The sequence below is a fragment of the Somniosus microcephalus genome, unplaced genomic scaffold, assembly GCF_052327205.1.
Source record: "Somniosus microcephalus isolate GS21.2 unplaced genomic scaffold, FLI_Smic_1.0 unresolved_chr5, whole genome shotgun sequence".
NCBI classification, from domain to species: domain Eukaryota; kingdom Metazoa; phylum Chordata; class Chondrichthyes; order Squaliformes; family Somniosidae; genus Somniosus; species Somniosus microcephalus.
This window is the reverse complement of record NW_028225183.1, coordinates 33,796,311-33,822,815: the sequence shown is the minus strand read 5'-3', so window position 1 is coordinate 33,822,815 and position 26,505 is coordinate 33,796,311. Positions and strand designations below refer to the sequence as shown.

Genomic DNA, 26,505 nt, shown 5'->3' with positions numbered 1-26,505 from the left:
ACACTGTACACAGGGTCACTTGTTACAGAGTGCGACTCCTCACTGGGAGAGACACACACTGTACACAGGGACACTTGTTACAGAGTCTGACTCCTCACTGGGAGAGACACACACTGTACACAGGGTCACTTGTTACAGAGTCCGACTCCTCACTGGGAGAGACACACACTGTACACAGGGACACTTGTTACAGAGTCAAGACTCCTCACTGGGAGACACACACTGTACACAGGGACACATGTTACAGAGTCTGACTCCTTACTGGGAGAGACACACACTGTACACAGGGACACTTGTTACAGAGTCTGACTCCTCACTGGGAGAGACACACTGTACACAGGGACACTTGTTACAGAGTCTGACTCCTCACTGGGAGAGACACACACTGTGCACAGGGACACTTGTTACAGAGTCTGACTCCTCACTGGGAGAGACACACTGTACACAGGGTCACTTGTTACAGAGTCTGACTCCTCACTGGGAGAGACACACACTGTACACAGGGACACTTGTTACAGAGTCTGACTCCTCACTGGGAGAGACACACACTGTACACAGGGACACTTGTTACAGAGTCCGACTCCTCACTGGGAGAGACACACACTGTACACAGGGACACTTGTTACAGAGTCTGACTCCTCACTGGGAGACACACACTGTACACAGGGACACTTGTTACAGAGTCTGAGTCCACACTGGGAGAGACATACACTTGTACACAGGGACACTTGTTACAGAGTCTGACTCCTCACTGGGAGAGTCACTCAGGAATACTGAGTGCAATTGTCAGTGTCCCACTGCAGCCCAGACTGAGCCCCACCCTGAGCCCTTCCTGTCTGTGCATTTCCCCAATGCCCCATTGGGGAACATTCAGCCCCAGATATCCTGCAGAAGCAGCGCTGTGCGGCCGGGCGGCTGAGTCTCGTGACCCTGTGGCTGGGCCTCTGACCTCACAATGGGAGATGACGCGCGCTCAACTCGAGATGGAAACCGTTAAAGGGCCACTTAAAGGGGAGCGGCAGAAAATCGGCCAAAAATGACCAGTGATGGCCATCAATTGAAATGTTTACACTTCCACGCTCAGTCCACGTCTTGTTCCCTGCAGCGACTCCAGCTGATTCTTTCCGGTTGAACTGAATTGATTCGCCCCCAGCCTGAAACAGATTAAAGATAAAACAGGAAATAAACAGATTGAACAACAGTGTAAATAACCGCGAGACTGGGGTTAATATTTCAATAATAAATTCAGGCAAATATTACCCATAATGTGACTGAATCCCATTTATATTTTATTTATGAAATTAAACATTAACACAAACACTCACCGGATCCACTCCAGACTCCTGCAGGTCATTATAAGGTGGCGGAGAGCGGGGACAGATCGGTCTGTGAAGGAGTTTAATCCCAGGTTCAGACCCGTCAGTGAGCGGTTTGTACTGAGAGCGGAGGTGAGATCCTCGGCACAAGAATCTGAGAGACCGACACCCCATAGCCTGGGGATCAGAGAGAGAAATAACAGGAATCAGAGTAAATCCCCAGAGTTTATTAACAACAATATTACTGATACTAATAATAATGTCGTGTCAGATATCCAGTTATTATGAACACAATCTCACACAGTCTGGTACTTACTGCAGTTCCTGTATTTTACAGTCCGGGTTCCTCAGAGCCGCAGACAATAGTTTCACTCCTGAATCTCCCAGTTTATTATCACTCAGGTCCAGGACCATCAGTGACCGGTTTGTACTGAGAGCGGAGGCGAGATACCCGGCACATGAATCTGTGAGACCGACACCCCATAGACTGGGGATCAGAGAGAGAAATAACAGGAATCAGAGTAAATCTCCAGTGTTTATTAATAACACTATTACTGATACTATTACTAATGTACAGTGTTTTACATCCAGTTATTATAAACACAATCTCACACAGTCTGGTACTTACTCCAGTTTCTGTATTTTACAGTCCGGGTTCCTCAGAGACGCAGACAGTAGTTTCACTCCTGAATCTCCCAGTTTATTCGCACTCAGGCCCAGACCCGTCAGTGACCAGTTTGCATTGAGAGCGGATGCGAGATCACCGGCACCAGGATCTGTGAGACCGACATCATCCAGCCTGGGGATCAGAGAGAGAAATAACAGGAATCAGGGTAATTCCGCAGAGCTTATTTATAACACTATTACTGATACTAATAATAATGTACAGTGTTTTTTAATAACTCTATTAATGTTCAGTGTCAGACATCCAGTTATTATAAACACCATCTCACACAGTCTTGTACTTACTGCAGTGTCTGTGTTTTGCAGTCCGGGTTCCTCAGAGCTGCAGACAGCAGCTTCACTCCAGAATCTCTCAATTTATTAAAACCCAGGTCCAGAACCGTCAGTGAGCTGTTTGTGCTGAGAGCGGAGGCGAGATCCGAAGCACAAGAATCTGAGAGACCGACAGACCGTAGACTTTAAAACATGACAAACTGGGTTTTGAAATTTAGAAACCTAACTATGAAAGTGCTATGAAAGAATTGAAGTAGGACAAGTTGTTGACCCTGAATAAGTAACCTTATTGAAGCAGAAGAATGGGTGGCCCTGAATAGGTAACCTTATTAAAACAAAGACAATGGTCGACCCTGGATGAATGATCTTGATTAAAACCTCTTAAAAATGACATGAGGTAAGGTACATCTGCCCTTTGCACACATATGGTAAACTCCCAATAGCTATTGATGCTGTAGCAGTAAGAATTTCAGTAGGTCAGCTAAAAGATGATTGGTGATAATTAACTTGGATCAACAGAAACCTTATGAAAAACAACTGAAAAAGAGTCTCGAATGAGATAATGAGACTCACTTTAATCGAGCAAAGCAATTCTCGACTACAGGGGCGGCTCTGTAGTCCTTCACTCTTTTGTACCTAGGAGATTGAAGGTAACTGCGACCTTGATAAACTTGTCTATTCAGGATATCCATCAATTAAGAACTATAATACCGTAGCGAAGTTAAGATTTAAAGGTAAGATTCTCTGTTAAGAATAAGATTGTATTTTTTCTCTTTTTAGAACTGTTAACGTTGCAATTGACTGATTCACCAACTGTGAATTGCATGTCAGTTTCTTAAATAAATCTCTATATTTTTAGAATTGTCTCACATAAGTCTTTTGTATCAATAACTCGCGAACCCAATCCCTGTACACTCTTTGGTGGAGAGTTATATATTTCTGAAGGAGATCTCCGGACCCTTATAATATCCTGGACTTTACTGTCTGGTTAAACTTATTAAAAGTGCCATCGGGAGAACGGTAATATTCTCGGGTTGCTCCTTTCATTTAGGGAGAGATAGACTGGACCTTTAGACCTAGTTAAGTGTCTTTAGGATTCGGCTACCTCAACCTTTAGTTGGAAGTGAACATCTGAGAAATACGCCTGATCCGGGATAACCCCAAAGAGGCTTGGACAAGTAAATATCCTTTCAACACAAGCAAGGATGTCGTCAGGAGCAACAGGCTGCAGCGGTGCAAACCTTTCAATGATCTCAGTAAATCATGAAACGTTACTGCAAAGCCACACTCAACCTCATTCTGCTGTGCCACTCATCACATCCCCATCACTCTGCCTTCCCTACCCTATTCCTGCACATTCTTACTCACACGAACTTACCTTGCATCGCCACCCATCCCTCTCTATCTATCATTATCACATCCCCATCTCATTAGCCACCACTCACTCACCATCATCCCAGTCCAATGCTACCGAATAACAACGCACAAGGGATGGCATTTAAGTGCTTTAGACAATGATCATGTGAATTTTCTGTTAATGTGCTGCCAAACATTGAAATCTTTCTTTTGAAAACTTCCCGTTTCTGGACACATCTGTGTGCACCTTTGGAGGTGGCCTAGTGAGTTGAAGTGAATGGTGAGACATAACGGTATCCCCCGCACTGCTGGTGACTGTGAAAGGAATGACCTGGGCGTTGTAGGGATGCTTTATGGTGTTGGTGTAGGTTGGTGCCAACCTGGCGCATCATGTGCCAGCCAGGGTGTACAGCATAGAAATATAGAAGATAGGAGCAGGAGTAGGCCATTCGGCCCCTCGAGCCTGCTCCGCCATTCAAGGCGATCATGGCTGATCATCCAATTTCAGTATCTGGTCCCTGCTTTCTCCCCATACCCCTGGATCCCTTTAGCCTTAAGAATATATATCCAACTCCTTCTTGATTATATTTAATGAATTGGCTTCTACTGCCTTGTGTGGTAGAGAATTCCACAGGTTCACCACTCTCTGGGTGAAGAAATTCCTCCTCATTTCTGTCCTAAATGGCCTACCACTTATCCATAGACTGTGGCCCCTGGTTCTGGATTCCCCGACCATCGGGAACATCCTCCCTGCATCTAGTCTGTCCAGTCCTGTCAGAATTTTATACGTTTCAATGAGATCCCCTCTCATTCTTCTAAACTCCAGCGAGTAAAAGTCCAATCGTCCCAATCTCTCCTCATACATCATTCCTGCCATCCCAGGTATCAGCCTGGTGAATCTTCACGGAACTTCTTCCATGGCAAGAACAGCCTTCCTCAGATAAGATGACCAAAACTGCACACAATACTGAAGATGTGGTCTCACCAAGGCCCTGTACAACTACAGCAACACATCCTTGTTCCTGTACTCAAACCCTCTCGCTACGAAGGCCAACGTACCATTTGCCTTCTTAACCGCCTGCTGCACCTGCATGCTTACCTTCAGCGACTGGTGCACAAGGACACCCAGGTCTCGTTGCACTTCTCCTTCTCCCAATCTATTGCCATTCAGATAATAATCTGCCTTCCTGTTTTTGCCACCAAAGTGGATAACCTCACATTTATCCACGTTATATTGCATCTGCCATGCTTCTGCCCAATCACCCAACCTGTACAAATCATCCTGGAGTTTCTCGGCATCCTCCTCACAGCACACACGCCCACCCAGCTTTGTGTCGTCTGCAAATTTGGAGATATTACATCTAGTTCCCTTGTCTAGATCATTAATATATATTGTGAATAGCTGGGGTCCTAGGACTGATCGCTGCGGTACCCCACTAGTCACTGCCTGCCACTCGGAAAAAGACCCGTTTATTCCAACTCTTTGCTTTCTGTCTGCCAACCAGTTCTCTATCCAAGTCAATACCTGGCCCCCGATCCCATGTGCCTTAACTTTACACGCTAATCTCTTATGCAGGACCTTATCAAAAACCTTCTGAAAGTCCAAATACACTACATCCACTGCTTCTCCCTTATCTATTTTACCAGTTACATCCTTAAAAAATTCCAGTAGTTTAGTCAAGCACGATTTACCTTTGGTAAATCAATGTTGACTTTGTCCGATCCTGTCACTGTTTTCCAAGTGCTCTGCTATTACATCTTTTATAATGGACTCTAGCATTTTCCCCACTACCGATGTCAGGCTTACCGGTCTGTAATTCCCCGTTTTCTCTCGACCACCTTTTTTGAAGAGTGGGGTAACATTAGCTACCCTCCAATCCATGGGTACTGCTCCAGATTTCATCAAATGTTGGAAGATGATCAGCAATGCATTTACTATTTCTAGGGCCACTTCCTTAAGTACCCTAGGATGTAGATTATCAGGCCCTGGGGATTTATCCACCTTCAATCCCATCAGTTTCCCTAACATCATTTCCCTACAAATAACTATTTCTTTCAGTTCCTTCCTTTCATCAGACCCTATGTTCCCTGACATCTCTGGCAGGTTATTTGTGTCCTCCTTTGTGAAGACAGAACCAAAATATGTATTTAATTGGTCAGCCATTTCTTTGTTCCCCATTAAAAATTCCCCTGATTCTGACTGCAAGGGACCTACGCTTGACTTCATCAATCTTTTTCCCTTCACATATCTATAAAATCTTTTACAGTCAGTTTTTATGTTCCCTGCAAGCTTATGCTCATATTCAATTTTCCCCTTCTTAATTAATCCATTTGTCCCCCTTTGTTGGATCCTAAACTGCTACCAATCCTCAGGTTTACTGCTTTTTCTGGCCAATTTATGTCCCCTCCTTGGATCTTATGCTATCCCTAATTTCTCTTGTTAGCCATGGTTGAGTCAGCTTTATTGTTTTATTTTTATGCCAAACTGGGATGAACAAATTCTGTAGTTCAGCCATGCGGTCTTTGAATATTTGCCATTGTCTATCCACTGTCAACCCTTTGAGTGATAATTCCCCAATCAGTCCTACCCAACTCGTGCCTCAGACCATCGTAGTTTCCATTATTTAAATTCAGGACAGTCAACTACTTCATTCTCCATCTTAATGAAGAATTCGATCATATTATGATCGCTCCGACCCAAGGGGCCTCGTAGAACAAGATTGCTAATGAATCCTTTCTCGTTACATAATACCCAGTCTAAGATGGCCTGATCTCTGGTTGGTTCCTCGACATATTGGTCCCTGAAACCATCCCGTAAACACTCCAGGAATTCCTCCTCCACAGTATTGTTACCAATTTGGTTAGCCCAATCTAAATGTAGATTAAAGTCACCCATGATGACTACTGTGCCCTTATTGCACGCTTCTCTAATTTCCATTTTAATGCCATCCCCAACCTCCGCATTACTGTTTGGAGGTCTAGATACCACTCCCACTAACGTTTTCTGCCCCTTGGTATTTCTCAGTTCTACCCATACAGATTCCACATCATCAGAGCTAATATCCTTCCTTACAATTGTGTTAATCCCTTCTTTAACCAGCAATGCTACCCCACCCCCCTTTCCTTTTTGCCTATCTTACCTGAATATTGAATACCCGTGGATGTTGAGTTCCCAGCCTTGGCCACCCTGGAGCCATGTTTCCGTAATCCCAATCAAATCATATTCGTTTACCTCTATTTGTGCAGCTAATACATCCACCTTATTACAAATGCTCCTCGCATTAAGACACAAAGCCTTCAGGCTTGTTTTCTTAACGCTCTTAGACCTATTATAATTATTATTTACTGTGGCCATATTTGATTTAAACCGTTGATTTCTCTGACTGCCCTTTTGTTTTTCTCCTTCCTATCTTTTGCTTTTATCCTTGTTTCCCTTTCCTCTGTCTCCCTGCTCAGGTTCCCAAACCCCTGCCATTTTAGTTTAAACCCTCCCCCAGAGCACTAGCAAACACTCCCCCTAGGGCATTGGTTCCAGCCCTGCCCAGGTGCTAACCGTTCGGTTTGAACTGGTCCCACCTCCCCCAGAACCGGTTCCAATGTCCCAGGAATTTGAATCCCGCCCCCTCGCACCATTCCTCTAGCCACGTATTCATCGGAAATATCCTTCTATTTCTACTGTGACTAGCACGTGGCACTGGTAGCAATCCTGAGATTACTACCTTTGATGTCCTATTTTTTAATTTACCTCCTAACTCCCTATATTCAGCTTTTAGGACCTCATCCTGTTTTTTACCTATATCGTTGGCACCCATATGCATCACGACAACTGGCTGTTCACCCTCCCCTTCCAAAATGTTCTGCAGCCGCTCTGAGACATCCTTGACCCTTGCACCAGGGAGGCAACACACCATCCTGGAGTCTCGTTTGTGGCCGCAGAAACGCCTATCTCTTCACCTTACAATAGAATCCCCTATCACTATAGCTTTCCCACTCTTTTTTCTTCCTCTCTGGTGCCAGGAAGTTGGCTGCTGCTGCCTTCCCCTGATAAGCCATCCCCCCCAACAGTATCCAAAGCGGTATATCTGTTTGAGAGGGGGATGACCCCAGGGGACTCCTGTACTACCTGCCTGCGCCTATTACTCTGCCTGGCGGTCACCCATTCCCTTTCTGCCTGTGCAACCTTTGCCTGCGGTGTGACCAACTGGTTAAACGTGCTATCCACGACGTCCTCAGCCTCGCGAATGCTCCAGTATGCATCCATCCGCAGCTCCAGCGCCGCAATGCGGTCTGCCAGTAGCTGCAGCTGGATACACTTCCCGCACACAGTCGCCAGGGACACAGGAGGTGTCCCTGTGTTCCCACATGGCGCAGGAGGTGCATACCACAGGGCCGGGCTGTCCTGACATGACTTACCCTTTATTAATTCAAATTAAATCAAATCAATACCACCAATTAAATGATATACTCAATGGCACTCGTTTACCAACTGTCCCCGCTACACCACAGAGACCCTTGAAACGATAAAACACAAAATTTAAGCTTGTAAGTGAAGTAAATCTGGCTCTGGTGAGGCCATCCCTGGCATCTCGGGCAGCAATGTGATCGGGTACTGATGCCCTGTGCAGTATCAGGTGATTGCGGCGAAGGTTGCTGCTGGTGTGCCTGGTACTGATGGTGTTCGGGCTGATCATGGTCAGATTCTGAGAACAAAGGTGAGGCAGCATAAGCCATACCCATTCTGATGTAACAGATGGCAGGTGAACTTGAGATGACAGAAGCAATCTGTCAATGATGAGAGATGTTGTTCCAATGAAGTGACAGTAGATAGGGAGCTTGCTCCAAACATTTGCAGCCTGCATAAATCTCAATCTGTCGTCCAGATGCAGTAAGCAACAGTTTCTGAGCTTGGAAAGTGAACGGCTGTGGGATGGTAGCTTTTATGCAGGTACAGCAAGCAATTAGGAAAGCAAATGGTATGTTGGCCTTTACGACAAGAGGATTTGAGTATAAGGATAAAGACGTCTTACTGCAATTATATAGCGCCCTGGTGAGACCACACCTGGAATACAGTTTTGATCTCCTTACCTAAGGAAGGATATATTTGCCATAAAGGGAGTACAACGAAGGTTCAGCAGACTGGTTCCTGGGATGGGGGGATTGTCCTTTCAGGACAGATTTAGTAGATTAGTCCTATATTCTCTAGAGTTTAGAAGAGCAAGATTGACCTCATTGAAACATATAATTCTTACAGGGCTTGACAGGGTAGATGCAGGGAGGATGTTTCCCCTGGCTGGGGAGTCTAGAACCAGGGGTCATAGTCTCAGAATAAGCAGTCGGCTATTTAGGACTGAGATGAGGAGAAATTTCTTCACTCAGGTGTGTGAAAATTTGGAATTCTCTACACCAGGGGTTTGTGGAGGCTCAGGCATTGAGTATATTCAACATATGAACATAACATAAGAAATAGGAGCAGGAATAGGCCACTTGGCCCCTCGAGCCTGCTCCGCCATTCAATACGATCATGGCTGATCTTGTGCTCAAAGCCACTTCCCTGCCCGCTCCCCATAACTCTTCAGACCCTTGTCTTGCAAAAATCTGTCTATCACCACCTTAAATGTATTTAATGACCCAGCCTCCACGGCTCTTTGGGGCAGAGAATTCCACAAATTTACGACCCTGAGAGAAGAAATTCCTCCTCATCTCAGTTATAAAAGGGCGACCTTTTAATCTGAAACGATGCCCCCGCGTTCTAGATTTCCCCACGAGGAGAAACATCCTCTCTGCATCTACCTTGTCGAGCCCCCTCAGTATCTTATATATTTCCAATAAGATCACCTCGCATTCTTCTGAATTCCAATGAGTATAGGCCCAACCTGCTCAACCTTTCTTCATAAATCAACCCCCTCTCGCTGGAATTAACCTAGTGAATCGTCTCTGAACTGCCTCCAATGCAAGTATATCCTTCCTTAAATAAGGAGATCAAAACTGTATGCAGTACTCAAGGTGTGGTCTCACCAATACCCTGTACATTTGTAGCAGGTCTTCCCTGCTTTTATACTCCAACCCTCTTGCAATAAAGGCCAACATTCCATTTGCCTTTTTGATTACTTTCATACCTGCATGCTAACTTTTTGTGTTTCATGCACAAGGAACCCGAGGTCCCTCTGAACTGCAGCATTTTGTAATCTCTCTCCAATTAAGTAATAATTTGCTTCTTAATTTTTTCTGCCAAATTGAATAACTTCGCAATTTCTCACATTATACTCTATCTGCCAAACGTTTGCCCACTTAATTAGTCTGTATATATCCCTTTGCAGATTCCTGGAGTCCTCTGCACAACTTGCTTACCTACCCATCCTTGTATCATCCACAAAATTGGCTACATTACACTCAGTCCCTTCATCAAAGTCATTAATGTAGATTGTAAATAGTTGAGGCCCCAACACTGATCCCTGTGGCACCCCACAAGTTACCGTTTGCCAAGCGGAAAATTATCCATTAATCCCGGCTCTCTGCTTTCTGTTAATTAGCCAATTTTCTATCCATGCTAATATATTACCCCCAACTCCATGAGCTCTTATCGTATGCAGTAAACTTTTATGTGGCACTTTATCGAATGCCTTCTGGCAATCTAAATACATCACATCCATTGGCTCACCTTTGTCCACCCTGCTCGTTACATCCTTAAAGAACTTCAGCAAATTTGTTAAACATGATTTCCCTTTCAGAAAACCATGCTGACTCTGCTTGACTGCATTATAATTTTCCAAATGCCCTGCTACTGCTTCCTTAATGAAGGATTCCAGCATTTTCCCTACGACAGATGTTAGGCTAACTGGTCTATAGTTTCCTGCTTTCTGTCTCCCTCCTTTCTTAAATAGCAGTGTTACATTTGCGGTTTTCCAATTCGCTGAGACCTCTTCAGATTCCAGGGAATTTTGATATATTGCAACCAATGCATCCACTATGTCTGCAGCCACTTATTTTAAGACCCTGGGATGCAGGCCATCTGGTCCAGGGAACTTGTCTTTTAGTCCCATTATTTTACCAAGTACTTTTTCCTTAGTGATTGTCTTTAGTTCCCCCCTCCCTGTGGCCGCTTGATTATCCATTATTGAGATGTTGTAAGTGTCTTCTACCGTGAAGACAGATCCAAAATATTTGTTCAGAGTCTCTGCCATTTCCCCGTTCCCCATTATAAATTCCCCAGTCTCATCCTCTAAGGGACCAATGTTTACTTTAGCTACTCTCTGCCTGTATACCTATAGAAGCTGTTACTATGTTTTAATATTTCTTGCCAGTTTACTCTCATAATTCATCTTCTCTCTTTTTTTTAGTCATCAAGGCAGAGATCGATAGATTTTGAATATTAAGGGCATCAAGGGATATGGGAATAGTTCAGGAAAGTGGAGAGGAGGAAGATGATCAGCCATGATCTTATTGAATGGTGGAGCAGGCTCGAAGCGCCAAATGGCCTCCTCCTGCACCTATTTCTTATGTTCTTATTTCCAGCTGTCAAGTAATGAGTTGATTCTATGGCCATTCAACTCCTGCCCTGCTTACGTGACGTGATCCCCGAGCAGCGTGAACCCGTGAGTGACCTGGTAAACTCTGAAGGTGAGCTGAAAATAGCTGTTAATGCTTTGGGTCATAATGACCTGATTTGGCTCCCCTGTCGCTGCATGTCAGGTCTGCTCAGAGCTGACAGATCCGTCATTTGGGAAAGGCTAGTGGCCGGCATGCTGACAGCGGGGTCGCGACCCGCTGGGGAAAAAATCCAGTTTCCAACCCGACCCGCCACCAATCGCACCCGCAGACCTCCACCCCCAAAATTCCCCCCGAACCTGTCACTTGGAATGAATATCACTCTGTCCAACTCCCCATATATTCGTAAATGTATTTATTAAATAAAGTGCTGTCTGTGTGAAGCCTTTAAATGTCCCTCATGATCTTATTCCCTGATGATCAGAATTACCCTCCTGGAGCTCAGTGATCGGCCGCGTTATGTTTGGAGAAACTTGTCTCATTTCTGCTGCCCCCTTAAATCCCGGATTTTACGGGAATGGGGCAATTTTCCCAGAATTAAATGATAAAGCGGTGATTCCCTGTATTTTATACTCTATGCATTATAATAATCTGTATAATATCTCGGGGGAAGTTATATTGTGGAGCGGCGCTAACTGCTGATGTAAAATCCGTCCCCCAGGATTTTATGTAACAAGGAGAGTTTATTCTGTCCCGTTACAATTTTAAACGTCCCTGAGCCCCTAGTTTATAGGGGACGGGAGTCTCTCACTTTATTCCCATTAAACTGGCTCTACATTTATTTCAGGTGTAGCTAGCCCGACAGTTTTTGGGGAATATCGAAAGTTCCCTCCCCGAACGGGGCCTCACACACACGGGGCGGATAATGGAGAATTCCCGGTTCACTGCCCCAGGTTTACCCAGGAGCCGCCCGCTGTGTGTGAGGCCCGTATGATCCCCGCTGTGTGTCTGTACTCCGGGGCTAATACCCCACAACACGTTAGATTGGAACCTTTTTACCGTCAGATTTAAGATCCTGAATATCAATCTTTACTCAATGTTCAGGATGTGAATAATTCTAAACATTTACAGCTGAAAAAATTCCAGGTTCCCCAATATTCCCAATCCAGGAAACCTTCCCTGAGACAAGACACACCCTGCACAGTATTGGAGTAAATATCTAACTGTTAGTGATTTAAACTTGGGTTTCTGTCCTGTTTCCAGTTAAAATATTTTGAATTAACTTTATCTTTATTGCCGGATTATATTTTATTTTTAAATTCCGCTGTCCAACCTTATTAAATATGATTTATTGTAATTAAATTATCAGATTCTCAGTGACCTATTTTTGCTGATCTGATAAAGACTGTAAAATCCTTACTTGTTCACAAGGATCCATTTTAATTTCTCCAGTCCTTAGGGAATTACTGACCGATCCTCTTATTATTGGTAATATTTATGTTGAATCTGCTTCTCTCTGGTTTAACTGAACTGCTTGTTTACCTTCATACGGAAAAAAACAATCCGTGACTGTTCTACAATTCACCCAACATTGAGACACAAATAAACAGTTACCTCAACTCCCGGCATTTGGGCAGCGCGGGTCCCAGCCGCTGGAGACCCTCACACTGAATGTAGCTTTCCCGCAGATCGAGGTGTTTTATTGTATCACAGAGTCCAATGACATGAGACAGGACCGCACAGTCAATCGGGGTCAATGACAATCCACGAAATGTAACTGATTCCACAGGTCCCACTGTGATCCGAGCCAGTGCTTTATTCTGAGACTCAAACAGGGAGTGGAATGTGTTCAGGAGGTTCCTTTTACCAGTTTCACTCTCCGTGTTTCCAATCTGTCCTTCAACCTTTCTCCTTCACCCAGTCAATCACTCGGCAGGTGGTTTGATGAAGAAATGGACCCAGAAACTCCTCCAGGGGCCGAGCTGAGCGTGGAGCGGAGAGACCAGCAACAAAACGGAGAAATATCTCAAATCGCCCATCTTCCTTGCTGTGGGCTGCTCCGAGGAGTTTCAGGATGTCCCCGGGATCTGGAGTCAGGAATTGAGAGAGTGCGGCTACAAACTCTTGGATGGTGAGGTGTGGGAATGTGTACACCACGCTCTGGGCAGAATTATCTCTCTCCAAAAGTTCCACCATGAACCCAGACAGGAACTGGGAAGGTTGCAGATTGTACTTGATCAAATCTCCATTTCTAAACGCAATCTTCTTATCGGAGAGTCCTGTGAAGGCCATCTCACCACGCTTCAGTAAAACATCACGGGGGCTTTCAATCTCTGGGCAATGGATTTCCAGAATGTTGTAAATATAGTAGGAATATAGTTGGGTGATGGTCTTGGGAACTCGCTGCTGATTCCTGTCTCTTTGTGTAAAGAAGGGGCCCAGTGAGAGCCCGAGGATCCAGCAGTAGGAAGGGTTGTAGCACATGGTGTACAGGATCTCATTCTCCTCCACGTGTTTGAAAACAACTGTTGCCACAGTCTGATCTTCAGAAAACTTGTTGAAATATTCCTTCCGCTCTTCCCCAACAAATCCCAGGATTTCAGCCCAGACACTGATCTCAGCCTTTTCCAATAAATGTAATGCAGTGGGGCGGCTGGTCACTAGCACTGAACATCCTGGGAGCAGCTTGTGCTGTATTAAATTGTACACAATGTCAGACACTTCACACCAGCAGTCGGGATCTGTGCACATGTGCTGAGGTTCTGTATTTCTCCGATTGTCAGCAAAATCGATCCTGTCCTTGAATTCATCCAAACCATCGAATATAAACAGCAATACCTCTGGGTTGTTCCAGAGCTCTCCCAGAATATTCCCAAAGTAAGGATACAGATCCAGTATCAGATTCCTCAGGTTTATCCTACAGTTAATAGCGTTCAAATCCCGGAATTTAAAGCTGAAAACAAATTGAAAGTGTGGGTATATTTTCCCAATGGCCCAGTCATGAACAATCTTTTTTACCATTGTTGTTTTTCCAATCCCCGGGACTCCGCTCACTGCCCCTGAACTCCCAGAATTGGATTTTCTCCGGGAAAAACAGCTCTCGAACAATTGATCAGTTCGGATTTTTTCCAGCTCTCTCTGGAGATGTTTCTCTCTCCACTCTTCATGGTCTCGGCCTCTTGCCAGCAGTTCATGTTCTGCAAGTGTCCGATCTCGAACAGTGGAAATGACCGTTAGCTCAGCGTATCAATCAACCAGCTGGAAAATCTTAACCTTCTCCTTTATTAGGATAGTGTTCACTCTCAGTGTTTCAGTTTGTACCCGGAGTGTTTCCTTGTGTTTCTGTTGAAGATCTTCAATTAGAACAGACAGAAAGTGGTCTCAATGTTAGTTATATTGACAAAGAAGGCTCAAATATACTGCTCTGCTTTTCAGTAAAATGTGACACGAACTATTTCAAAATTTTAATCGTAGACAGTTAGAAAATCAAAACAGTTCATGTGAATCTTGGTTGACAGGAAATTTCTGTGAGCAGTTTCAAATCTACATGGGAACTAATATGGCGAGCTGTGCAAAGGTGAAATGTTGCCTCTGATGGTGAATACTATCAGTAGTACAATGTACTGCAGACATCTCATTACAAATCCACAGGTGATTCTGGTTACATGGCTGCAGTGGTTATAATGGATAAATGATTGAACCCCACACCCAGCAGAGTGGAGCTTTATACAAATAGCAAATCGGGAAATGGGCAGCACAGAGAGGGACAGGCTCACAATGTACTTATTGGGCAGCACTGAGAGGGGGACAGGCTCACAATGTACTTATTGGGCAGCACTGAGAGGGTGACAGGCTCACAATGTACTTATTGGGCAGCACTGAGAGAGGGGCAGGTCACAATGTATATTAATGATCTGGACGAGGGAATTGGATGTAGTATCTCCAAATTTGCAGACGACACAAAGCTGGGTGGGAGGGTGTGCTGTGAGGAGGATGTCGTGAAACTCCAGTATGATTTGGACAGGTTGGGTGATTGGGCAGAAACATGGCAAATGCACGATAATGTGGGTAAATGTGAGTTTATCTACTTTGGTGGCAAAAACAGGAAAGCAGATTATTTGAATGGCAATAGATTGGGAGAAGGGGAAGTGCAACGAGACCTGGGTGTTCTTGTGCACCAGTCGCTGAAGGTAAGCATGCAGGTGCAGCAGGCGGTTAAGAAGGCAAATGGTATGTTGGCCTTCGTAGCAAGAGGGTTCGAGTACAGGAACAAAGATGTCTTGCTGCAGTTGTACAGGGCCTTAGTGAGACCGCACCTTGAGTATTGTGTGCAATTTTGATCGCCTTATCTGAGGAAGGATGTTCTTGCCATGGAAGGAGTGCAGCGAAGATTCACCAGGCTGATACCTGGGATGGCAGGAATGACGTATGAGGAGAGATTGGGTTTGTACTCACTGGAGTTTAGAAGATTGAGAGGGGATCTCATCGAAACCTATAAAATTCTGTCAGGCCTGGACAGACTAGATGCAGGAAGGATGTTCCTGATGTCCGGGGAGTCCAGAACTAGGGGTCATAGTCTAAGGATAAGGGGTAAGCCATTTAAGACTGAGATGAGGAGGAATTTCTTCACCCAGAGAGTGGTGAACCTGCGGAATTCTCTGCCACAGAAGGCAGTGGAGGCCAATTCATTAAATATATTCAAGAAAAGTTGGATATATTTCTTAAGGCTAAAGGGATCAAGGTATATGGGGAGAAGGCAGGGATAGGGTACTGAATTTGGATGATCAGCCATGATCTCATTGAATGGCGGAGCAGGCTCGAGGGGCCGAATGGCCTACTCCTGCTCCTATCTTCTATGTTTCTATATGCAGCACGTCGAGAGTGATAGCAATGTACTGATGATCCCCAATTATTTGATCAAGTCTTGGGTCAGTTCTTGTGGAATTCTATATATTTCCGGTTAACATGTCACAGGGAAATTTTAATATTATTGTGAAGGTAAAAAGAGCATTAACAACAACAACTTGAATTGACATAGCCACTTGAACTTCGTACAAACGTCCCAAGAGGCATAGCAGGAGCATTATCAGATAAAATGAAACACGGAGCCAAATAAAGAGATATTAGATCGGGTGAGCAAAAGCCTGGTAAAAGAGGTCGAATTTTAAGGGTGAACAGGCAATAAGTAGAGGCGGATAGGGTTGGAGAGGGAATGCCAGAGTTCAGGGCCGAGGCTGCTGAGAACACAGCCGGCAATAGTGGAGAGGTGAAAATCAGGGATGCACAATGTTCAAAATTGAGGAGTGCGGATATCTCGGAGGGTTGTAGGCCTGGAGAAGATTGCAGAGATAGGGATTGGTGAGCTCATGGAGGGATGGAAAACAAGGATGATAATTTTAAAATTTGCCAGACTGGGACCCAAAGTAGTTCAGCGAGCACATGGGTGATGGATGAACAGGACTTGCTGCGAGTTCCAATAGGTACAGCAGAGTTTTGGATAAGTCCAAATTTACAGAGTGTGGAACGTGGTTGGTTGGCCATCCTTAGCGTGTTGGAATCATTGAGACTGGAGATAACAAAGGCATAGATGAGGATTTCAGCATTAGATGGGCTGAGGCACGGGAGCAGACAGCGAATGTTACAGGGGTGGAAGTAGGTGGTCTTGTTGATGGAGAGAGAATGGGAGTGAAAGGTCAGCTCAGGATCTAATAGGATGCATTGGTTACAAACAGTCTGGTCATGACTCACACAGTTGCCAGGGAGAGGGACGGAGTCCGTGGCTAGGGTATGGAGTTTGTGGCTGCGACCAAAGATAATGGCTTTGGTTTTCCCAATATTTAACAGGGGGGAAGCGATTGCTCAGCTAATACTGGATGTCGGACAAGCTGCGTGACGCATCAGAGACACTGCAGGGCCTGAGAGAGATGGTGGTGCGGGAGAACTGAGTCTCTTCAGTGGAATCTGATATTTTGTTTTCGGATGATGTCGCCAAGGGACAGATTGCAGATCATAAATAGGAGGTGGTCAAGGATATATCCTTGGGGGATACCAGAGGTAACAGTGCGGGAGCGGATAGAGAAAAACGTGCAGGAGTTTCGATTATTTTGCTACGATTGGATGAATCATAGTCATAGAGTCATAACGGCACAGTTGGAGGCCATTCGGCTCATCAAATCCATGTCGGCTCTCTGTAGAGCAATCCAGTCAGTCCCATTCCCCCACTCTATCCCCATAGCCCTGCAAGTTTATTTCCCCCAAGTGCCTATCCAGTCTCCCTTTAAAAACAGCGAGTGTATCTGCTTCCACCACTTCCGTCAGCAGCGAGCTCCAGGTCCTCACCACTTGCTGTGTAAAAACGTTTCTCCTCACATCCCCCCCTCTATCTCTTGCACAAAACCTTAAATCTGTGTCCCCTAGTCCTTGTACCATCATCTGGTAGGAACAGCCTTTCCCTGCCTAGCCTATCCAAACCCATCATAACCTTGTACACCTCTATCAATTCACCCCTTAACCTCCTTTGCTCTATTGAAAACAAATCCAGCTTCTCCAACCTGTCCTTGTAGCCAAGATTCCCCATCCCCAGAACCATTCTGGTAAATCTCCTCTGCACCCTCTCAAGGGCCTTCACATCCTTCCTAAAGTGTGGTGACCAGAACTGGATGCAATATTCCAGTTGTGGTCTAACCAGCACTTTATCAAGGTTCAGCATAACTTCTCCACTTTTGTACTCAATACCTCTATTTACGAAGCCCAAGATCCCATATGCTTTTCTAACCACTCTCTCAATATGACCTGCCACCTTCAGGGACCTTTGCACATGAACTCCCAGGGCCCTCTGTCCCTGCACACTCTCTAAAACTGTGCCATTATGTGTATATTGCCTCTCCCTTTCCTTATGCCAAAATGCATCACCTCACACTTCTCGGTTTTAAATTCCATCTGCCACTTTTCTGCTAGCCTATTTCCTGTTGTCATCAACTGGTATCATCCTCACTGTTTGCCACACCAAGTTAGGTGCCATCAGCAAATATTTATATATATATATATGCCAGACGGCTAATTGTGCTTGTAGCTCACCAACCTTATACATCACACTTTGTGCGGTTACATATATGCATTCTAAACCCATTTTTGAATTTTTTGTAGTCTTTCTTGGTCTGCTCCTATCTAATATGGTTTTACTTCCACCTCCAGTGCTACTTTCTTCACTAGTACTATGCAGCACACTCACTCTTTCATGCATATTATTCCTCCTTTCTACTCCCTTATGCTGGTGCTGGTGCCCATGAAATTTAATCCGCCCGGCTTGTACAGGTCCCACCTTCCCCAGAAATGCTCCCAATGCCTCAGGAATCTAAGACCCTCCCTCCTGCACCATCTGTCCAGCCAGGCATTCAGCTGTTCTATCCTCCTATTCCTGTACTCACTAGCCTGTGACACCGGGAGTAATCCAGAGATTACTGCCTTTGAGATCCCGCGTTTAATCTCTCTCCTAGCTCCCTAAACTCTGCCTGCAGGACCTCATTCCTCTTTCTGCCTATGTCGTTGGTATCAATATGGACAACCACCCCTGGCTGTTCACCCTCCCCCCTCAGAGTGTCCTGCAGCCACTCAGTGATATTCTTGATCCTGGCACTAGGGACGCAACATACCATCCTGGAGTCACTTCTACGGCTGCAGAAACGCCTGTCTGCTCCCCCAGCTATCGAATCCCCTACCACTATTGGTCTTCCACTCTTTCCTCTCCCTTCCACCCCGTGCAGCTGAACCACCAGTGGTGCCGTGAACCTGACTCTGGCTGTATTCCCCAGAGGAACCATCGCACTCAACCGTACGCAGAACAGAATACTGGTTGGAGAGCGAGATTCACTCTGGGGACTCCTGCACTACCTGCTTGGTTCTCTTCTTCTGTCTGGCGGTCAGCCATTCCCTCTCTGGTTGCACACTCTTAAGCTGTGGGGTGACAACCTCCAGAAGTGTGCTATCCATGTAACTCTGAGCCTCGCGGATGCACCGCAGTGACTCCAGCTGCCGCTGAAGTTCTGAAACACGGATCTCGACCTGCCGTAGTTGGTGACACTTCCTGCACTTGTGGTCGTCCATGCTACGTGAAGTGTCCAGGACATCCCACATGGCACAGGATGAGCACTCCACGGGACCTAGCTGCCTTGCCATTGTTCTATTTAATAGACTAGGAATGGAATGGAATTAAGAAAGATGATTAAGAGCATCAGGAATTTTCGATGAGGAAAGGTCGAGGAAATGGGATTAGTTTCTTTTACTGAAGCGACGTCAGGGACTTGTAATTGAAGTTGTCTGATTTTTAATGGAATTAACAACATTGCTGCAGGAACAGGCTCACTGAGAAGAGAATCAGGTACTAACAGAAAGGTACAAGTTGGAGGTAAGGATTAAGATGGAATTGAGTTAAATTATTTCACCGAAAGGGTAATAGAATAGGGGATCAAGTTACCAGGGAAGGGCATTTGGGGCAATGTAAATGGGACTGAAAGACAATCAGATGAGTTTGTGCAGACACTAAACAGATGGGCAGGTGAGATCTTCACTGTTACAGAGTCCAACACCACCTTCAGGGTGCCAGTGCAGCCTTCAGTCGCCTGAGGAAGAGAGTGTTTGAAGACCAGGACCTCAAACCCGGCACTAAGCGCATGGTCTACAGGGCAGCAGTGATACCCACCCTGCTGTATGCCTCAGAGACATGAACCATGTACAGCAGGCATCTCAAAGCACTGGAGACGTACCACCAACGCTGCCTCCGCAAGATTCTGCAAATCCATTGGCAGGATATGTGCACCAACGTCAGTGTTCTCGCTCAGGCCAACATCCCCAGCATCAAAGCTTTGACCACGCTTGAGCAGCTCCGATGGAAGGGTCACATTGTCCACATTCCCGATACGAGACTCCCAAAACAAGCAATCTACTCGGAGCTCCGACAGGGCAAGAGTGCACCAGGTGGGCAGAGGAAACACTTCAAGGATACCCTCAAAGCCTCCTTGAAAAACTGTAACATCCCCACCGACACCTGGGAATCCCTGGCCCAAGACCGTACAAAGTGAAGGTGAAGCATCCGGGAAGGTGCCGAACACATCAAGTCTCTTCGCTGGGAGCAAGCGGAAGCCAAGCGCAAGCACCGCAAGTCAACCCAAGCACCCCACCCACCCGCCCCTTCAACCACCGTCTGCCCCACCTGTGACAGAGACTGTAGGTTTCGCATTGGACTCAGTCACCTGCAAACTCATTTTTAGTGTGGAAGCAAGTCATCCTCGGTTATGAGGGACTGCCTAAGAAGTAAGATGAGAAGTACAGAGACAGACTTGTTTGGGTCAAGTGGATTTATTCTGCTTCTCAGAATTTTCCCGCTGTTATTTTGTTTCAGAAAATACTAACAATGTTTGAGTGGTGTTGCACATACAGACTGCATGCCCTAGAATTTGATCGGGCCAGAAAACAGGCATGCAGTGACGGAGGGTGCACTGTACATGCCTCTTAGCGTTGACTAAGGCAGCAGGTATTATTTGTTCTGATTGTAATGAGCCAGTGGTGCAGTTAGTGCTACCTGTGCTATTCACTGGCTATGTACCTGTGCTTTCTTTTGGCCGGGGTGGGTGCTAGATATCGGGCCTCCCTGACACGACTTAAAAGGTAACCAACACCTTGTAAAGGTAACCAACACTTTGTAACAGTGCTCTCCGCATACAGACAATGGGGAGACAATTGTGAATTGGTCAAATGGCTTCTAGAGCTACAGAAAGCAGCAAGCAATTAGGAAAGCAAATGGTATGTTTGCCTTTATTACCAAGAGGATTTGAGTATAAGAGTAAAGACATCTTGCTGCAATTATGTAGGGCCCTGGTGAGACCACACCGGGAGTATTGTATACACTTTTGGTCTCCTCACCTAACGAAGAATATACTTGCCATAGAGCGAGTGCAACGAAGGTTCATCAGACTGCTCCTGGGATGGGGAGGATTGTCCTATGAGGAGAGATTAAGTAGACTAAGCCTATATTCTCTAGAGTTTAAAAGAATGAGAGATGATCTCATTGAAACATACAAAATTCTTACAGGGCTTGACAGGGTAGATGCGGGGAGGATTTTTACCCTGGCTGGGCAGTCTAGAAGCAGGGGGCACAGTCTCAGAATAAGGGTTCGGCCATTTGCAACAAACATATATTCCTCCAGGGCATAAGAACCCAAAAGGAAAAAAGTGATCCAATCATGGCTAAGAGAAGAAATTAAAGCTAGTATTAAGTCAAAGGAGAAAGCTTATAAAGTAGCCAGAAAAAGCAATCAACCTGAGGATTGTGATTTTTTGGAAATCAGCAAAGGGGGACCAAGAAATTGATAAAGAAAGGGAAAATGGAATATGAGCACAAACTAGCGAAAAATATAAAAACGGATTGTAAAAGCTTCTATAGGTATGTGAAAAGGAAAAGACTGGCAAAGGTAAATGCAGGTCCTTTACAGTCAGAAATGGGAGAATTTATAATGGGGAATGACGAAATGGCAGAGAAAATAAATAAATACTTTGTTTCTGACTTCACGGAGAAAGACACAAAAAACCTCCCAGAAATACGAGAAAACCAAGGGTGTGACGAGAATGAGGATCTTAAAGAAATTATTGGTAAAAAAACAGTACTGGCAAAATTAATGGGACTAAAAGTCGATAAATCCCAAGGACCGGATGACCTACATCCTAGGGTTTTGGAAGAGGTGGCCATTGGGATAGTGGACGCATTGGTTGTCATCTTCCAAAATTCTATTGATTCTGGAACGGTTCCTGCAGATTGGAGGAAAGCAAATGTAACCCCGCTATTTAAGATAGGAGGGAGAGAGAAAACAGGGAACTACAGACCTGTTGGCCTCACATCAGTAGTTGGGATAATGCTGGAATCGATTATAAAGGATGCAATAACTGGGCACTTAGAAACTAATAGTAAGATTGGGCAGAGTCAACATGGATTTATGAAAGGGAAATCCTGTTTGCCAAAACTATTGGATTTCTTTGAGGATGTAACTAGTGGAGTAGACAAAGGGGAACCGGTAGATGCGGAGTATCTGGATTTACAGAAGGCCTTCGATAAGGTCCCACACAAGAGGTTGGTGAACAAAATTAGGGCACATGGAATTGGGGGTAATATACTACAGGAAACTCTTTTATCCGGCACCGATGGGACCGGCGTGGTGCCGGTTTATCAAAAACTCCAGATTACAGAGTTGTAGTTAAAAGGTATGAGAGCTCCGTACACAGCAACAAAAACAAGGCTTCCCTGTTGCATAGCAACAGCTGCAAGATCCCTGGCCACAGACCAAGCGTCCCTGTCGCTTAGCAACTAGTGCAGAAACCCCCGATTACACAGCCAAGAATCAAGAAACGGCCACTAATATGAAGAAAAACTTAACTGAACCTAATACTGAATTTTGCCGGTTAACCGAGATTTCTGGTTGTTTGGGTGCCGGTAAATCGAGAGTTTCCTGTAGCATGGGTTGAGAATTGGTTAACAGACAGAAAACAAAGAATAGGGATAAACAGGTCTTTTTCAGGATGGCAGGCTGTGACTAGTGGGTTATCGCAAGGATCGGTGCTTGGACCCCAACTATTCACAATCTATATCAATGATTTGGATGAGGGGACTAAATGAAACATTTCCAAATTTGATGACACAAAGCAAGGTGGCAGTGTCAGTTGCGAAGAGGATGTGAAGCGGCTTCAAGGGACCTCAACAGGCTGAATGAGTGGGCGAGAACATGGCAGATGGAATATAATGTGGATAAATGTGAAGTTATCCACTTTAGTAGAAAAAACAGAAAGGCAGAGTATTTCCTAAATGGTGAAAGATTGGGGAATGCAGATGCTCAAAGGGATCTGGGTGTCCTTGCACATGAGTCACTGAAAGTGAATGTGTAGGTGCAGCAAGTCATTAGGAAGACAAATGGTATGCTGGCCTTCATTGCAAGAGGATTTGAGTACAGGTGTAAAGAAGTCTTACTCCAATTATATAGGGCCTTGGTGAGACCACACCTCGAGTACTGTGTACAATTTTGGTCACCTTACCTAAGGAAGGATATACTTGCCATGAAGGGAGTGCAACGAAAGTTCACGAGATTGATTCCTGAGATAGCGAGACTGTCGTGTGAGAAGAGAGAGAGTAAGCTAGGCCTGTATTCTCTTGAATTCAGAAGAATGAGAGGGGATCTCATTGACGCATACAAAATTATTACAGGGCTTGATAGGGTGGATGCTGGGAGAATGTTTCCCTTGGCTGGGGAGTCAAGAACCAGGGGCCACAGCCTCAGGATAAAGGTTAGGCTATTCAGGACTGAGAGAAGAAATTTCTTCACACAGAGGTGGTGAATCTTTGGAATTCTCTACCCCAGAGGGCTGTGGAGGCTCTCAAGTGCACATCCAAGTACGTTTTAAATGCAATGAGGGTTTCTGCCGCTACTGCACTTTTAGGCAGTGAGTTCCAGACCCCCAGCACCCTCTGGGTGAAAAAAGTACTCAACTCCCCTCTAATCCTTCTACCAATTACTATAAATCTCTGCTCCCTGGTTATTGACCTCTCTTCTAGCGAAACAGTTGCTTCATATCCACACTATATAAGTCCCTCATAATTTTATAAACCTCCCTGATAATTTTAGCAGTGCTGGAGGCTTAGCTCCCAGGACACGGCTGCTTTTCCGTAATGACTCCATTGGAGTCGTCAAGGTAAGAACATTCTCTCTTACTCTCTGCTCACACCTCCCCCACCTCCAGCCTCACTACACTCTTAATACTCCCCTACCTACTTCTCTACACCCCCCACAAACACTGCACCACACTTCACTATATATCCTTCTCCTCAAAGTCACACACCCCAAATCTAACATCCCATACGCTGCATACCAGCTTTTCTACCATGACATGCGCATTTTCAAACACCTCACAAGAATGTTACGAACACATTCCCTTCTTGCAGAAGCTCAAGTGGACTTGAGACAGGAAGCTGTCACCAGACGAGGCCGAGCCTGTCTGAACATACTCTCCCACCGCAGAGAATATGTACTGACCATCACCAGCAGGGACAGAGCCATGTCCGTGGCGACTGGCATCACTGGAGGAAACGTTGCAGATTTTCTCACACCTTTTCCTATTTTTCGCTTCTTACATCTATTTCACCCTGACCCTGTGCACGACAAACTACAGGTGCTTTCACCAGAAATGTCCCTCTCTCTCTGTTCCAACTTTAAAGTAAAAGGCAACAATTGTCCATCTCTTTCAGTTCAGCTGCTGATGTTGACATCCTTCTGTCAGTAGAGGAACAGCAGTCCAGTCTTCCTGGGGCTGCAACATTACTCGAGGTAACCATTGCAAGCAGCAGCTCAGATACTGGCACCACATGCATTTTAGAGGCGAGGCTAGGCTAGATAAGGGGTCCTCACATGGTGAACGTTCAGGAGATGGGGATGGAGGATTGGGCACGTGCTCACTGGAGGGCGAGATCACATTCTAACTTTGCTGCAGTGGACTCAGATACTGACGTCGAGGGACCCGCCTACCGAAGAAAGCTGATGGACATATATCAGGAAATGCTCGGTGCACTGGGCAGCCTGCCAGTGAGCTCCAACTTGTGTCAAGGCTTTCCACAGGCATGGAGCCCACTCTGTGCAATATGGGCCGAGTGATCAGCTCCATCAGCACACCAGTGGCGCCCACCATGATGGAGATTCTGCTGGCGTCTTCCATGGCATCTGCCATTACTGCTAGGAGTGCTGAGAAACAGTCCCAGGAGGGTGGCCTTGGCTCCATGGGAGAGGCACCTACTGTCCTCTCTCAGGAGGACAGCATGTCTACTCCCCCAGCAACCAGCCCAGCAGTGCACCTGTTAGTGCCACACAGCCACGTGGACCCACTTCAAGATGCCACAGTCTGCAGCCGGCCCTTCTAGGCACAGAGCTGCTCGAGGTCACCCATCACAGCCATCTGAAGTGTCCACAATGGTCATTCAGCAGCGTTCCAGCTCATAAGCTGTAGCCACTGGGGAAATACCTCATAGGAGCACTAGGATAGGGAAACGAGCACGCAATACAGACACAAAGGCCACGATTTCACCTCCCGAGGCAAGCTAAGTGCGACCGAGCTTGGCGCCGGATGGCGACACCGTCCCTGGCTCCATCCCGCTGTGAGAGAAGAATTTTCCGTTGATGGGGCTTGTTAAGTCCCGCCCTGCGAGGTTCCAGACCAATAAAACGGAAGCAGGTCTGATGATGTCATTTGGTGACGTGCCATCAGCCGGATTCTGTAAAGGGGTCATGTCCAAATTGATTTTGGCATTTGTGCTGTCAAGTGTTCTACAGCATGGAGTTGCTTCAACCACTAACAACCCCTGCACAGAGGAGCATGGCTGCACGCAGGCTCTCTCATGACTCCCTCCATATACTTATGGAGAGTCACAGCACGCAGGGAGGTTCTCTTCTTTTCCAATGTGCGGAAGACACCTCCCCTGGAGACCAATGCAGCCTGGTTGCACATTGCACAGTGGGGCACAAGCAGGTGTGTCGTCCGGTGGACCAGGCTGCAGTGGCACAAACCGTTCAATGATCTCAGTAGATTACAAAAAGTTACTGCAACACACACTCAACCTCATCCTGCTGTGCCACTCATCACATCCCCAGCCATGTGCCTTCCCTATCCTACTCCTGCTAATCCTTACTCACACCAACTTAGTTTGCACCTCCCCCATCCCTCTCTACATCTCACTCGCCACCCCTCACACTCAACCTACTGCAAGCGTCCCAAATAAAAACACACAAAGGTAGGCACTTGGGTGCTTTAGCCAATATTCATGTGAAGTTTGTGTTGATGTGCTGTGAAACATTGAAATCTTTATTTTCAACACATTGCGTTCTTGGACAGAATTGTGTGCACTTTTGGAATTGGCTTAGTGAGTTGCAGTGAATGGTGAGACATAATAGTATCCCCCACAATGCTGATGAGTGTGAATGGAATGGCTTCGGCATTGTAGAGATGTTTAATGGTGCTGGTGTATGGTGGTGCCAACCTGGCGCATCATGTGGTAGCCATGGTGTTAAGTGCAGTAATTCTGGCCATGGCGAGTTCATCCCTGGCATCTATGTGCTCAGGTGCTGATGCCCTGTGTCCTGTGCAACATCTGGTTATTGCGGAGCAGGTTGGTGTTGTTGTTGGTGATGCTGGTGTGCCTGGTACTGCTGGTGTTGGGGCTGATTGTGGTGCGATTCTGAGGACCAAGGTGAGCTTTTTTCAAGGGTACCGATGCTACTGGAATAGATGGCAGCTGAAGTTGAGATGACAGAAGCGATCTGTTAATGGTGAGAGAGGCTGATCCAAGGAGGTGACAGGGGAGAGCGAG

At 45.8% G+C, this 26,505-nt stretch overlaps 1 protein-coding gene across 1 annotated transcript; it reads right to left on the bottom strand.

The window, feature by feature from the left end:
- Positions 1–1,066: 1,066 nt before the first annotated feature.
- On the bottom strand, positions 1,067–24,872 carry LOC147087884 (NACHT, LRR and PYD domains-containing protein 14-like). The gene is made up of 7 exons (XM_085977778.1): positions 24,777–24,872; positions 12,729–12,934; positions 2,286–2,390; positions 1,945–2,115; positions 1,633–1,803; positions 1,326–1,493; positions 1,067–1,154 (listed from the first exon to the last, which is right to left on the bottom strand). The coding sequence occupies exons 1-7, from the start codon at positions 24,870–24,872 to the stop codon at positions 1,067–1,069; spliced, it is 1,005 nt and encodes a 334-aa protein (XP_085833904.1).
- Between the last annotated feature and the right edge of the window lie 1,633 nt (positions 24,873–26,505).

Coding starts and splice junctions, on each gene's coding strand:
- LOC147087884 (XM_085977778.1), bottom strand. CDS start 24,872: ATGGCAGATGCCATGGAAGACGCCAGCAGAATCTCCATCATGGTGGGC. Junction 2,391..12,728: donor CCCAAATGCCGGGAGTTGAG/GTAACTGTTTAT, acceptor CAGCACAAACAG/CTCACTGACGGTTCTGGACC. Junction 1,494..1,632: donor TGTAAAATACAGGAACTGCA/GTAAGTACCAGA, acceptor TCTGATCCCCAG/GCTATGGGGTGTCGGTCTCT.